Source organism: Pollicipes pollicipes, unplaced genomic scaffold, assembly GCF_011947565.3.
Source record: "Pollicipes pollicipes isolate AB1234 unplaced genomic scaffold, Ppol_2.1 Scaffold_6138;HRSCAF=7277_pilon_pilon_pilon, whole genome shotgun sequence".
NCBI lineage: Eukaryota > Metazoa > Arthropoda > Thecostraca > Pollicipedomorpha > Pollicipedidae > Pollicipes > Pollicipes pollicipes.
Window position 1 is genome coordinate 9574598 of NW_023596818.1, and position 14026 is coordinate 9588623.

The 14026-nt window shown below is 55.1% G+C and overlaps 1 protein-coding gene across 1 annotated transcript; it reads right to left on the reverse strand.

Annotated features, from left to right (window-relative positions):
- On the reverse strand, positions 1-10996 carry LOC119106360 (actin-binding protein IPP; the record flags this gene model as incomplete). Its single annotated transcript, XM_037229985.1, is given in 12 exon segments — positions 1-844; positions 1396-1545; positions 1879-2099; positions 2538-2748; positions 3141-3275; positions 4512-4692; positions 5460-5620; positions 7007-7172; positions 7526-7664; positions 8154-8298; positions 8543-8743; positions 10918-10996. Coding segments are annotated over 11 exon segments (1791 nt in total). The 5' UTR covers positions 8741-8743; positions 10918-10996.
- Positions 10997-14026: the final 3030 nt, after the last annotated feature.

Here is a 14026-nt window from a genome sequence, read left to right on the forward strand (position 1 = left end):
AGCTTTGACATACAGTAGCCCCCAAACAACATCGCACGCAAGGAGGTCCAACAGAGCGAAGAGTGGCAATCACGCACCACGCATATCTCTACACCGAGAAAGGCACCGCCCTCGTGGATCTCTGGGACCGCCTCTGTGCCCGACGCCAGCCGATTCCACCGCCGCCACCACACCAAAGCACGGACGGGACACAACCACTGGGGCGGTACAGCCGACGGCGCGGCAGGGGCCCGCCCGCGGCGCAGGGTCCCGTCTAGGTGCCTCTAGGGACCCGCCACACAGCCAGCAAGCCGTACGACGCAGGATGACGACACGCGGTAGCAAAAACACCGACCCACGTGGCACGGTCAGGAGGCGCGCACGCGGGACAAGCAACCGACTGGCAGCGAAGCACGTCGTAAAGCTCGGACCACTACCACGCGGCTACGACAGTCGCCCTCGCCAGCAGCATACTGCGCAACACCAATCACAAACCAGGGCTAAAACTACTTTCAGCCTTGCGAAGCTTAAGTTTCTCCAGGCTAGATCTCGCGGTACAGAGCTGCACACGAGCGCAGCCGCCGAACCCAATCCCGTAATATTCGACGGCTCTGAGTCGCACCAGACCCGAGTGTCCACCGGTCTCCACCATTGGCCCGCAGCTTGGCCTTGCGATGACGTCCGCAGCGCCAATGACGTCACTGGTCGCACGTCGACGTCGGCATCAGGCCACCACTGGACGAGCGCTGACGACGTCAGCGAGGCGAGGCGGCGGCCGCGGTCATATGACGACGGCGCCCGCCTCGCTGCGCGACTCGGGCAGCGGCGTCGAGTCGCTCCACTCGCCCGACAGCGGGTCGTACACCTGCCCGGCGGCCGACAGTGTCAGGTCAGGGCAGCAGCCGATGGCGGCAGGGGCGGCGGGGCGCGCCCTAGCGCTGCAGCGCTGACGGGCGGCGGGTCCAGACACGGCGCCCGCCCGGCCGCGGACCGGGTCAGGTCAAGGGACAGCAGGTCAGAGGTATCCCGGTGTCCGACAACAGACCTTTGAGTCAGCACGGGACGCCAGTCGGCCCGCAAGACACCCAGCCGAACGGACAGCATAGCAGGGAGCAGTGCCGGCGCCAACACAGTCACAGTCAGCACACCGGGGGGCCAATGAACGATCACGACTGCGACACTCACGCAAGCCATCTCATACACGACGCTGCAGTTGTCCTCCGAAACAGAGGCGAGACGCACGCTTTCACGCATCCTTTTCACGGAGCGCCAGCGACTACGGCGATAATATCGACTTTCCGGACAATAGCACGACCCAAATTAGACCCCCTCCCCTCCACCTACTCCACGTGCGAGCCAAAAGCGCTACCAGCGGGAGGCGTAACACTGACGCACAGCGAGACACGAGGTACTAACCTCGACAGCAGAAACGGTGATCTCTGCGCGGTAGAAGTCGCTCAGCTGTCGGTTCTGGTCGCCGCCAATCACGTACAGCAGGCCGTTGGCGGCCGCCACGGACGGGGAGGTGCGAGGCACCGTCATCGACTTCACCTCCTCCCAGCGATCCTGCGACGGCACAGGCGCACACGTGACTTCTCCATCGTGGCCCAGCGACACGCACGTAATCTTCACACGACGCTGGTCGTGACAACAGAGAATCATGTAATCCCGTAGCTATATTTCATGGCCTATTAGTGGCCCCGCATAAACAACTACTTAATTTGATCCGCACATCCTACAGAACCTCCAAGAACTAGAACACTTGTCTCCACAGATAGCGACATCCATCAAAACGCCGACCAACGTGGTCCTCTTCACTACCTCACTTCTTACCGCACACGGACACACGCGGGCGCGCATGCACGCACAAGGAAGCATCGCGGCGGCCGCGGTCCGTACCTCCTCGAAGCTGTAGCGCTCGACCACCGTGAGCACCTCGTTCTTGCGGTCGATGCCACCGACGGCGTACAGGTAGTCGTCGAGCACGGCCACGCCCATCTGGGAGCGGGCCACGCCCATGGGCGCCAGCTCGGTCCACTGCTTGGCACTGGGGCTGTAGCGCACCAGGTCGTGCAGGTGGCGCTGCGAGTGCGTGCATCCGCCCACCAGGAAGATCAGACCTGCGGCGGAGGGGCGCGCGGCAGGCGCGCCCGCCGGGTCAGGCCCGCGGCACGGGTCAGCTCGGTGTCAGGTGTCAGGAGGGGGAGGTCAGGTTCGAGGCAGATGTCATTCGTCAGGGATAATGTGGGGTTGAATATGATGGATACTGGGTACTGCGGCCCATCAAGCTAAGGCATGCCAAATGTGACAAGTTGGGACGAAGGGTGTATTTGTGCTAATTATGCTTTGCTGCACAGAACCACCCCCGAAACAGATGTTGCATTAGACCCTGTCGAGCACGTCGATGCCCACGCAGCAGCGTTAGGCCGAAGCCAGTGTGCAGGGCCACAAAAACTCTGCTGTGCTGGATCTGATCACCACCCCCAGGCGAGCGGGCGCCAGGCGGTCACGTCTGTGTCAGAGCGGGCCGACTCTTCCGACCGCGGCCGCTGGCTCACCTTGGTGGGCCACGACGCCCATGCTGAAGCGCGGCGCCGGCAGGTTGGCGGCCAGCGTCCACTCGTCCCGGTCCGGGTCATACACCTCCATGGTGCCGCCGATGTCGACGCCCACCCAGCCGCCCATGGCGTACAGCTTGCCGTCCACCGCCGCCAGGCCGAACTCCACCCGCGGCGAGATCATGCAGGCCATGTTGGACCACTGGTCCTCCTGACGGCGGGCGGAGGGGACCATCGTAAGGACGGGCAAGTGATGGACTGCTGGCCCCCCTGACGGCGGGCTGGCAATGGCCGTGCCCACCGGCACAGTAGCGGGGACCCCGTGTCCGAAGCCCAGCGCGCCCGGCGGGCCGGCCGAGTCCCTGACCGGGCCGACAACAGTAGTGCTCCATGATACACTACAACTTGACGCGGACGTACGACAACGCGTCACTCGTGGCTGCCTCCGCCCAGTGGCGCGCAGAACATCGGGCAGATTGACACAAGGCATGACATCAAAGCAGCCATGGCTCGCAGTGACCCAGTCGCCGGTCATTCCGCCCACCGCCCACCGGAGTCGGCCGGGAGGGGAGATCGGGGACGGACGGCCGGCGCCGGCGTTACCTGCGGGTTGTAGATCTCGCCGTTGGCCATGATGAGGCTCTCCTGCTCGCCGCCCACCACGTACACGCGGCCGTTCAGCACGGCCACGCCCGGCAGGATGCGCGCGATACGCATCGGAGAGGCCCGCCGCCACACCTGGCCAGGGCCGAGCAAAGCGTCACACGGCGCACAGAGCAGGTCACACGGCGGGTCACACGGAGCACAGAGCAGGTCACACGGTGCACAGGGCGGGTCACAGGGCAGGTCACACGGCGCACAGAGCGGGTCACAGGGCAGGTCACACGGCGTACAGAGCGGGTCACACGGCGGGTCACACGTCGCACAGAGCAGGTCACACGGCGCACAGAGCGGGTCACACAGCGCACAGAGCGGGTCAAAGGACAGGTCACACGGCGCACAGAGCGGGTCGCACGGCGCACAGAGCGGGTCACAGGACAGGTCACACGGCGCACAGAGCGGGTCGCACGGCGCACAGAGCGGGTCACAGGACAGACCACACGGTGCACAAACCAAGTCAAACAGCACACAGAGCGGACCAGAGAGTGGTTCACAAGGCGCACAGAGCGGGTCACACGAGGTACAGAGCAGACCACACGGCGCACAAAGCGGGCCACAGAGCAGGTCCACTAACATACAAGAACATATGGCACAGACAAGATACCGTCGGAGTGCATTTGAATGGCGTGACTACACATAGTGATGCATCCAAGTAATGACGCCCATCCTGTACGGGTTCAGGAGTGTCAGATTATTCATTCCAAGAAATTCATTAGTGTTCGACCAGCGTTTCAACATTCGAACACCTGACTGGCAGGGCTGTCGATATTTTTATGCTATTACGGGCCCCGGCTTGGGGTTCTCTGCCTGTGGTCCCTCCCCCTGGTCAAAATCGGCCAATCAGCACCGACACGGGAGGCAGATGACGCAGCATTTAAACGCCTAAGGCTTGACAAATGGGTCAGGCGGGTCAGATGGGTCAAGGGGCAACGAATTAGCGCCAACGAATTGCGTGCGGAAGCCGCCGGAGAGCCAAGATTATGGTAGCATGAATTCATGTTCCCTTCCTGCACCTGAACTGGATGAATTTCAGAACGCTGCGACCGACATATAGGCTACGAAGCAGATCATTTACGCGCACGTCAGCACTCAGCGCCCGCGTCATCACCCCACGAATAGATCGACATGTGACGGGCACGAACCAGTCAGCTGAGCTGAATCATCTCTCAGAGCAACCAGCAGGCGTAAGAGCTGCCTCCACGCGCCGAACGCGGAGGCGTACGTCCCGCGTCCCAGCCAGCGGCGCCCCGGCGTGTCAGCGGGCCACGACAGCCGGGTCAGGTCACGGGACCGACTCGGGCCCGGTCAGCGCACCTTGTTGAACGTGTCGAAGCACTCGGTCGAGCAGAGGGCGTTCTCGGAGCGCGTCCACGAGCTGACCAGCTCCTTCTTGGAGCCGCCGATCACGTAGATGGTCTTCTTGGCGGAGTGGCGTGGTTCGGCACACAGCTTGACCAGGCAGCCCATCTGCCCGTCCAGGTCCCGCTTCATCGACCTGCCGGCCGCCCGCGCACCCGCCGGCAGGTCAGGTCGGGTCAAGGCCGGTCAGGTCACGTCACAACGGGACAGGTCAGGACAGGACAGATCAGATCAGATCAGATCAGATCAGATCAGATCAGGACAGGACAGGACAGGATAGGATAGGATAGGACAGGACAGGACAGGACAGGACAGGACAGGACAGGACAGGACAGGACAGGACAGGACAGGACAGGACAGGGCAGGACAGGACAGGACAGGACGGACCGAGGCAAGCCAGGTCAACCAAGCCATGCCGGGTCAGGCCCGTGCAGGCCGGGGAGGGCAAGACAGGATGTGCGTCGACAGGGTATTGCATCATGGATGATGTCCAGGTCACCGCAGGGCGTGAACGTGTCGTCGGGGCCGTACAAAGAAACGGGGTAGGATACTACAGAACAGAAACGAACTGAAGGAAATGGGACGGGAAGGGACGAGGCGGAACGGGACGAGACGATGCGGAAGGGGCCGGGACGAGGCGGGACAGGACAGGACGATGCGAAACGAGACGGGGCGAGACGGAACGGAACGGGACGAGGCGGCAAAACGGGACCGGACAATGCAAAACGGGACGGGACGGGCTACTCATCCGCTCCAATAGAGGACTTCCAATCCAGCCGTCCTTGATCGATCACTGACCATTCCACCCGCCACACTAGGCGACTGACAGCACCGCGGCAGCCGGACGGTGCAGGCGCAATCTAACGAGCCAGACAGCTCCAGGCGGCCGGCGCCATGGCCTACCTGAGAGCCACTTTGAGGCTGGGGTCGCAGCAGTCGTTGATCCACGTCTCGATCCGCTTGCTCGGGATCAGCGGCAGCCGGATGTGGCAGAGGATGTCAAACACGTAGCGGCGGCGCTCCTCGATGTCGTGCGCCACCCAGCGCAGCGCCGCCTCAAACACCTGGCGGCAGGGTGACAAGGCATCAGACAATGTGGACTGCGTTCCCAAATTCATTCAGTAGGATGAGCAGGATGTAAATATCAATTCATGCTGCCAAAAACCTGGCTCTCCAACAGCCTCCGCACGCAATTATTGACGACAATCCGTCGCCGTTCCTTGACTTCAAGCCCAGACATTTGACCCGTCCGGCCCATTTGTCAGGCCTGAGGCGGTTAAATGCTGCGTCGACTGCCACCCGTTTCGATGCTGATTGGTCGATTTTGAGCGGGGGGGGGGGGGGGGTAACGGGCAGCAAACCCCAAGCCAGGAGTATAACAGCATGAACGAATAGCATGAATGCCAATAACCCTGCCACCCAGTGGTCGAAGTGAAAAACTGCCTGCTGCACCATGTCAACAGCCGGCCAGCGGCACCATGACTCGATCCGGCCGTGCCAGGGCAGGGCCACCCAAACAGCTGACGACAGCGTGCGTGGCGTCGGACAGAAACCGCGCAGCCGGTGAGGGGTGGCACAAAACCAAGCCCGAACGGCATCCAAAGCTCCAGTGTCCACGGCAAAGCAGCACAGTCATCATGTGACGCTGTGGAAGCTTATAATGGCAGTGTGGGCAAGCGGACGCCCTAGCCCAGTGACAACATTTCACCGGTAGCCGCCAACTGTGATGCTTACGGTTTTAGGGTGCCCGACTACAAAGGTCATTTTGCGCCCGTCAAGCCATGTAGCCGTCTACATTTCAGCGTCCCTCGCCACAATATGCGTCATACATGTCACGCTGAAGGCCCTAGGAGGTAATGCACTGTAAACAGTCCAGGCAATACTATTACGGTGGTGCGTAGACAATTGGCTTTCCCCCTAACATAAGTAGGACATTTAAATGACAACGTTGGGCGATAAACAGCAAACTCCGATCCATTCATCAAGTCAAGCAGATAACAGCTCCAGAAATCCGACGGATGGCTGAAGTACAGACGGCGGTGCGCGATCATAACCATGCCTCCAATCAGTTGCCACAGCAGACCGGCCAGCGGTCGGTGACATGACTCGCACCTGGTGCCGGGGTGGACTGGGAGCGGTGCCGGTGGCGGTCGGTGGCATGACTCGCACCTGGTGCCGGGGTGGACTGGGAGCGGTACCGGTGGCGGTCGGTGGCATGACCCGCATCTGGTGCCGGGGTGGACTGGGAGCGGTGCCGATGGTGGTCGGTAGTGCAACCGTAACCTGACACCCGGAGTCGGCCCTCACAGGCGGCAGTCGACTCTGGCAGTCTCGGCTGGTGCTCAGGGTCCACACCGGAAGCGGCACCCGGTACTGAGGGCCGATATCAAGTGCTGAATCTCTCCACGGGGTCCACCTGCACCGGCGGCAGCCGACCGAGCCCCTCTCACCTGGTACTCGGAGTCGATCTCGAGTGCCTCGCTGCGCACCAGCTCCATCAGCAGCGTGTGCGGCACCTCCAGGAACTCCTCCTCGCTGGAGCACGCGGCGAACTGGCCGTTGATGAAGGCACGCGCCGCGTTGCTGACCGACCACAGGTTGTGGCCCTCGCTGAACCTGCGGCACGGCGCCGGGTCGGCCGTCGGACGGGGCACGAGGCGTCGGTCACGTCACGGGAGAGGACCGGGTCGCGGAGGCGGTCAAGCAGCGGGTGGCACGCCAGAGGGAACCTGTGGCAGGGGTCAGATAAGCGGCCGCAGGCGGGCGACGGCGCAATCGTCACCCACCCACTGTAACACCACATCCCGCCGCCGTACAACACCGCGATACCCTCACCGCTCCAACACATCGCGACAACACATGGCGGAACGAACAGAGGGCGGAACGTGCGGCAGACGAAGCAGCCAAGGTTCAAACGAAACGCTCCATTATCCGTGTTCGTTTTCACGCCGCCCGAGCCTGGGACAGACCTGTAGATGCCGATGGCGTTGCTGGGCTCGAGCTGCTGCTTGAGGAAGGCGGAGCAGATCTCGACGACGTCGCTGAGCTCCAGCATGTCGGCCGCCAGTATCAGCTCCTGCACGTTCTCCTCGGTCACGTCCACGTCACCTGCGGCCGACCGCGGCGCGTGAGCGCGCGACGCAACTGCAGGGGCGCGTGGACCGGACGGCAGTCACACCAAGATCCGACGTCGACCCCTCGTCAGGCAGCGCGGCTCGCGGCGGCCGTGCCGGAGCCGCCGCCGCAGCATCTCGTCTCGCGAGCGACCACTCAGCATAGTTTGGCCGAGCCGGGTAATGACGTCACTCAACTGGGGACGCGAAGCGACACCTGAGGTGTCAGTTCGGCAGCAAGCGTCTCGACACCACTGATCGGAAGACCCACGCCAACCACCTGGAGATGTAATGCCGTGGTCATGACTCGCGCTGCAGCCTGTCGCCTCCCAGAGCGCGTGAGCGCGTCAGGCCTGCTGGCCGCCTGGCCGCCTGGCCGCCTGATTGTCTGGCCGTCTGGCCGCCTGGCTGTCTGGCCGCCCGGCCGCCCGGTCGCCTGGTCGCCTGTCTGCCTGGCCGCCCGGCCGGCCTCCGCGCCGCTCACCAGTGTATATGAAGTCCAGCAGCATGGAGAGCATGACGGGCGAGAGTCGCCGGATGCTGACCACGCTCTGCTCCTGCTCGGCCAGGCCGCCGTTGAACATGGCGTGGAAGTACGGGCTGCTGGCGGACAGCACCGCCTTGTGCGCCTGCCCAGAGGCGCCACACACCGTCACTGACGCGCAACACATCACCAGGACAATGTTAAAGTCAGGGTATGGTCTAATTGCACCTGCTTTCTAACACCCAGTATAGAGGTAATTACCCTGTGGTCAGGTGCTCCTCACATACTCCCTGTTTTGGCCCACTTACTTAATTTATGCTGCCAAGTGTGGGATCATTGTTATCTAGCACAACTTCTTTGCATCATGAGTAAAAAAGGAATGTACACACCTTGAAGCCTGCATCTCCGGCCATCAGTACCACATCACAGAACTTGGTTGCCTTCCTCAGGTCATTGATGTTGATCAGGACCTTCCGAACATAGCGGCATTGCCGCCGTATGCAGGGCAAGCCCTTTGGTGCACTATTGCCAGGCAGACTTGACAGCTGGTTGGTCGTGGGCGGTGGAAGAATCACGCCTGTCGCCATATTCTGCCACAAAAACACAGCTGCCTATTGAGGGCTACTGACCAGCTTAAGATTTTCATCATGCAATGCCAGTGACAGGCACAAGCAAACAGTGATGATGAATGATGATAAACTTCAACTATTTTTTGTATCATTTTAATCCTCAAAAATCATACCATGAGGACATCTTTAATAAAATTCAAATAATCAAATCATCTTCCTGTCAAGCAAGGGTAGATCTTTGCAGGTTAAAGCTCATTTCTTCAAGCATCATATTCATCAAGGTTCATCTACATGCACAATGATGGCCAGCCCTGGCAACTACTCACAGGGTTATCTGACTTCAATAATACATATGACACCTGCATGTTTGACCTTGAAAATGACTGAAGTACAACAAAAGGCATGCATAGCTTAAGCATACTATTCAGGTCTGCATCACTCTGGTCAAACTCATAAATACCTTAAAAACAAAACATAACAGGCAGGTACAAACACATGGCACACTCTATTAAAGGGGTATTAGCCTAATACAGTTCACCAGTTCTTAAGCATTTGATTTGCCCTGTGCTAATGCAGTGTCTTCCAGTACTTTTGAATAAAGTTTTAAGCTTACTATAAAAAGGATGTTTTCAAGCACTGAAAGTCCTAGCTATTGCTTCAAGAAAGCAAGCCACAGCTGACAGAAATGTTCAGTAATGGTATGTAGCAACAAAAAGCAGTCAAAATTAACTATACACATTGTTGGATGATTTAGAACAATGCCCCAAGCAAAGCCATAGTATTGCTTATTGTAGTACAATATATTTTTAACTCACATGATAATTGCCATCATGTTCAGTCTAAGTCATAAATGGTGTTTCAAGCAGTATTATGTACTACACCAGCATTCTGACCCAGTAATCAGGATAAAGTGAATATCAACTAATGCACAAGTTGGGAAAAGTCTAGCAAATAAAATGTACCACTTTCATAGTGACAAAATGGGAGTCTGATAGCATTTCTCTCATCTGAACAGGTACTTTAAATCAAAATTGAGCTAAAAACTGCAAAAACTGTTTTACCCACCAAAGAAGATGAGTATGGCTGAGCTATAAGTAAGAGGAAGCAGAAAAATGCAGTGAACTCCTCTTAAGTTGGAAGTTTATTATGTCAATAGGGGTTACATATTAGCGCACAGTGACAATGGAGGTCCTATGAAGTTCAGATAGGGTCCATAGCCTTTTGTTGTTTTTAGTCAACATCCATAGCGTCACTGTAAGATGATCCTAAACTAAAAGGAACAGCCTCTCTAAGGGCCTCCAGTTCATACACCATTGCCAAGACACATACACTTCATAATAGTGTACTGGTAAAAAAAACAACAACACAGAATATACAAACCATCACAACTACAATTCATTTTTGTGCTCCTGACCAGAAAACACACACATGCATCCAAAAACGAACACAAGCATCCACATCAGGTGGAGCATGACTCAATCATCTTTTTCAATGAGCTGTTTTATATCATCTAAGCATAAGCCCCTGACCTCTTGCAAAACATAGTGCTTCTGATTAGATGTAACATATGACACTAGAAAAGGAATAAAACTGCCCAATACAAGACATTTTGAACCAATCTTGCACAGAAGATTCATTACAGATTTTCATTTCCTAAATTTAAGGCTCATTACCAGGCTGTAAAATATATGTACTAAGCCAAACATGCTTGGGATAGCAGACATTGCAGCATGTCAATATATGTATGGCAGAAGCCTGACTACTCTAAATATGGTGCACAGTCACTACCAATTTCAGCACATAGAGAGCCACTGCATGAAGGAATTATTATTTTGCAAGGACAATCTTTGGCTCACACACTCCAAACCAAGGCTCCAAACACACTTTCACAAACATACTAACAAAAATCAGCTTATATCAGCCCAGCTGAGCTCGGCCAATGCGAGCACAAGGTTCAGCGCACTGATGTCTCGCAGGAATCTGGCGCAGCGGATGGATCTTTTGCAGATCGAGCCCAGTGGATAAAACAGAAAACGTGTAGGATCGAAAGAACTGCCTCGGGATCAAAACCGTTAAGCCCGGTTATGAGGTGCACTGGTTTGCTTCTTGAAGGTAATAATTCAAGGTTTTCCTGGTTCAAACAGAGGTTTATGTAAATACCATAATCTACGAGGGGAAATCACCGCTGGACCCACCTTCAGCTCCAGTGCGATGAATTAACACTGCGTCCTTGACTATGCGTCGACAGGCCCCATATGCGTTCGCCCACAGCAGCGCCATTGCTCGCAACGCTAGTCGCACATCAGACGACGGCACTACTTGACTGCTAATATTACTAACGAACCAAACCTATCATCAAAAACCGACCCCCTTCCTTTTTTTGGTATGGATCCAGATCAAACAATAATTCTTATCACTTAGTGCGCACATTTATCTCCAAACAAGAAGACAGGATTCATGCACTGTAGGTATACATTGTTTTAACTGCTCAATGCCATAGTAGCTAAAAGCGCCAACTGCGTGAGAAGTTAGAGGGCTCCTCGGGACCAGCAGTCAAGTGTTTGATTTGAGTGCCCGGTGCACCCGAGGGGCTAATAGGTCTCATTTGGTGGTTCCGGTCCGCAGGTTCGTGCCCTCAGGTGCCAATTAGAGAGCCCTTTGTGCCGATCACCGGGGGTCCAAAAGTTCCGAGTGGCTAGTTGTAGATCACGTATAGGACCCCAGCCTTTGTGTGCTCTTTTATGTCAAGGGGCGGTGCCACATTGACCCCTGGGTCTTTGCGGGATTCTTTTTCGGCCGGAGAAGAGAAATGAGAAATTAAAATGAAAAGACCAATCCACGTCGGCCTGAGGACGGTCTTTTTGTCCGAACTGAGGAGCGAGCCGAATTATATGAAAGGTTATGAGGCTACGCACACGCATTCCAAGGAGCAAGACCACCAATGGCTATGGTTGCAGTTTCCGTTCAATCAAACGGTGCTATGGTATCGGTGAACACCAGCGGCGTTTGTGGTCGCGATGGCATGACGCTTTATACTGCCAAGGTCTGCCTGCCAGTTCTTACGAAAGCGTTGCTGCATGTCATCAACAGCAGTTTCGTCTCTGGGATACTGCTGTGGTAAATGGAGGCATGTAGGCCTGATCGTTAGATCTGGCCGCACCACGCAACTAAGACCAATCGTTCGCATACCAAAAGTGCTTGTGGTAAAAGATGACCTGGTGTGCCAGCAGCTTGCGACCCATTTTACATTGGTATCCTGATATATCGAGCTAGCACCGGCTTTGTAGGAGTCATTAAACTGAGATGGTAGTCCTGAGCATTTCAGGCAGCGATTTTTAGCCGTGGGTGTTGGTCAGGTAGCGTCGGTGTAATTAGTTCAGCAATTGAAGGCATTTGATCATGTCCGTCACTATTTGCAGCTAGAAGCACTGAGATTTCACGACGTATTGCGCTCATCAGGGGCGGTCCACGAATTTTGAGTTGAGGGGCAGGATTCTAAAGGGGGATTCCCGGAAAAGTGGGCCTCCTCACAGGGGCCTCATCACTGGGGGGGGGGGGGGGCTCCTGGACAGTGTCGTTTTTAATGGGGAGAGGCACCGAGGGCACGTGCTCATTTACCAAGCTGTTACATGCATCATACCCGAGCAAAAAATGTTGACAAGGCAATAAATAAAATGAGGGCCTTCTATTTATCGACATCAAAAATCGGTTGGATAAAGCACACCGCGCCGGCAGATCCACTCGGATCTGCCAACGCGATTGTATCAAAGGACAGTGCCACAAGTTTGCATCCTGTGTGCCACATGATTGTATCAAAATCAGAAAAAGGTGGATGGCGATGTTTTCCCCCCTACAAACTGTACACAATTCATTGCCAATTTCTACGGGACCCAATTAAATGAGGTTCTGCTATAGAAAGCTGCCCATGATTTTGCGCTAGCGCTTGCGTGTTCCTTTACGCTACACGTTAAACAAATTTATGTATGTCTTCAGTTTGGCATGGCACAGCGACTTTGTCTGTTTGCGACAACGCAACAAGTTAGCGTCGCCTGTCTGTTAGCTGTCGCCTATCGTCAAACTAGCAATGATAGCGAACGGTTTGCATTGCCCTCATGGAAAATAACCATGCAGTGGAAGCAATCTTTCTGTACTTCATTCCCTCGATCATTTTCACCCGATTCTTTTTAGTGTGACATTTGGCGAAGACGACAAAACGGCAGTTCTTCATTTTTAGAACTCTCTGGCAATGCAGCTTAACACACATTGACTCCACCTACCCTGACTTTGGCCCTCCATTGGTTTGCCCGGAACCAGCGGCGAATTAGACGTGTGCTGTATGAAATTTCATGCATACAGTTTCAGGCACGCTGGGCCAGCACACAGCGCGATTTTGCTCTGGCTGATGGTCAGATTTTTAAAAAATACCATAATTTCAGCCCAATGGTTTGCTTCTTCTCTAGTGCAACCCCAGCTGAGCTTTACATAATGGTTATCGAAATGCTGCGAAGATTCCGCACGCACGACACTGCCATCGACGCGACTCGTGAACGACGACCGGTACGCACGGTCGATTCAAACGTATTCGTCAAGTAGAAATTGTCCTGAAATACCGGATTAACGCCTAAGTGACTGGCAAAGGTCGACCTGAGTGAATTGGTCAAGGTCGCGGCTACAGTTCACGACGGAGTAAGCCGATCGCATCCGCCAGCCCGACACCGGCCGGCCTGCCGGCTTACGACGTGCAGCCATATGTCACCGTCAATGTTCAAATTATTTTGGTGACTGATGTAAAAGAGAGCACATCGGTTATTTTTGTGGTTTGAACGGCATTTAACTGGTCTTCGGCGGGCATATTGGTTTAAAGAAAATTGAAGGCACCGCGTTTTTTTGTTGTTGAAAATGTAGCGAAAGGTCAGATTCGGTCACTTAATTAACTTTGTTGACCTTAAATGTTATACTGACCTATTAAAAAAACATTATGCAGCTTTCTGATGCACTTGCTCTAGCCATTAAATATTTTTAGTAAAGCAAGATGAAAAAAGAACTCGCGATGTCATCGTGCATTTTCATAATATCATTTTCGTTGTCTTATCTCTTTGACGAATTGCCGTGCAGTTCTAGCAGATCTAGCAGATCGTGCTTAGGGCACTTCATAACCTAATGGGCAATCTATGTATGGTTTATGATCGCGTTATTGTATTGTTGTATATATATATATATATATATATATATATATATATATATATATCTATATCTATATCTATATATCTATATAACGCGGTGTCACATAAAGGATCTGTCTCA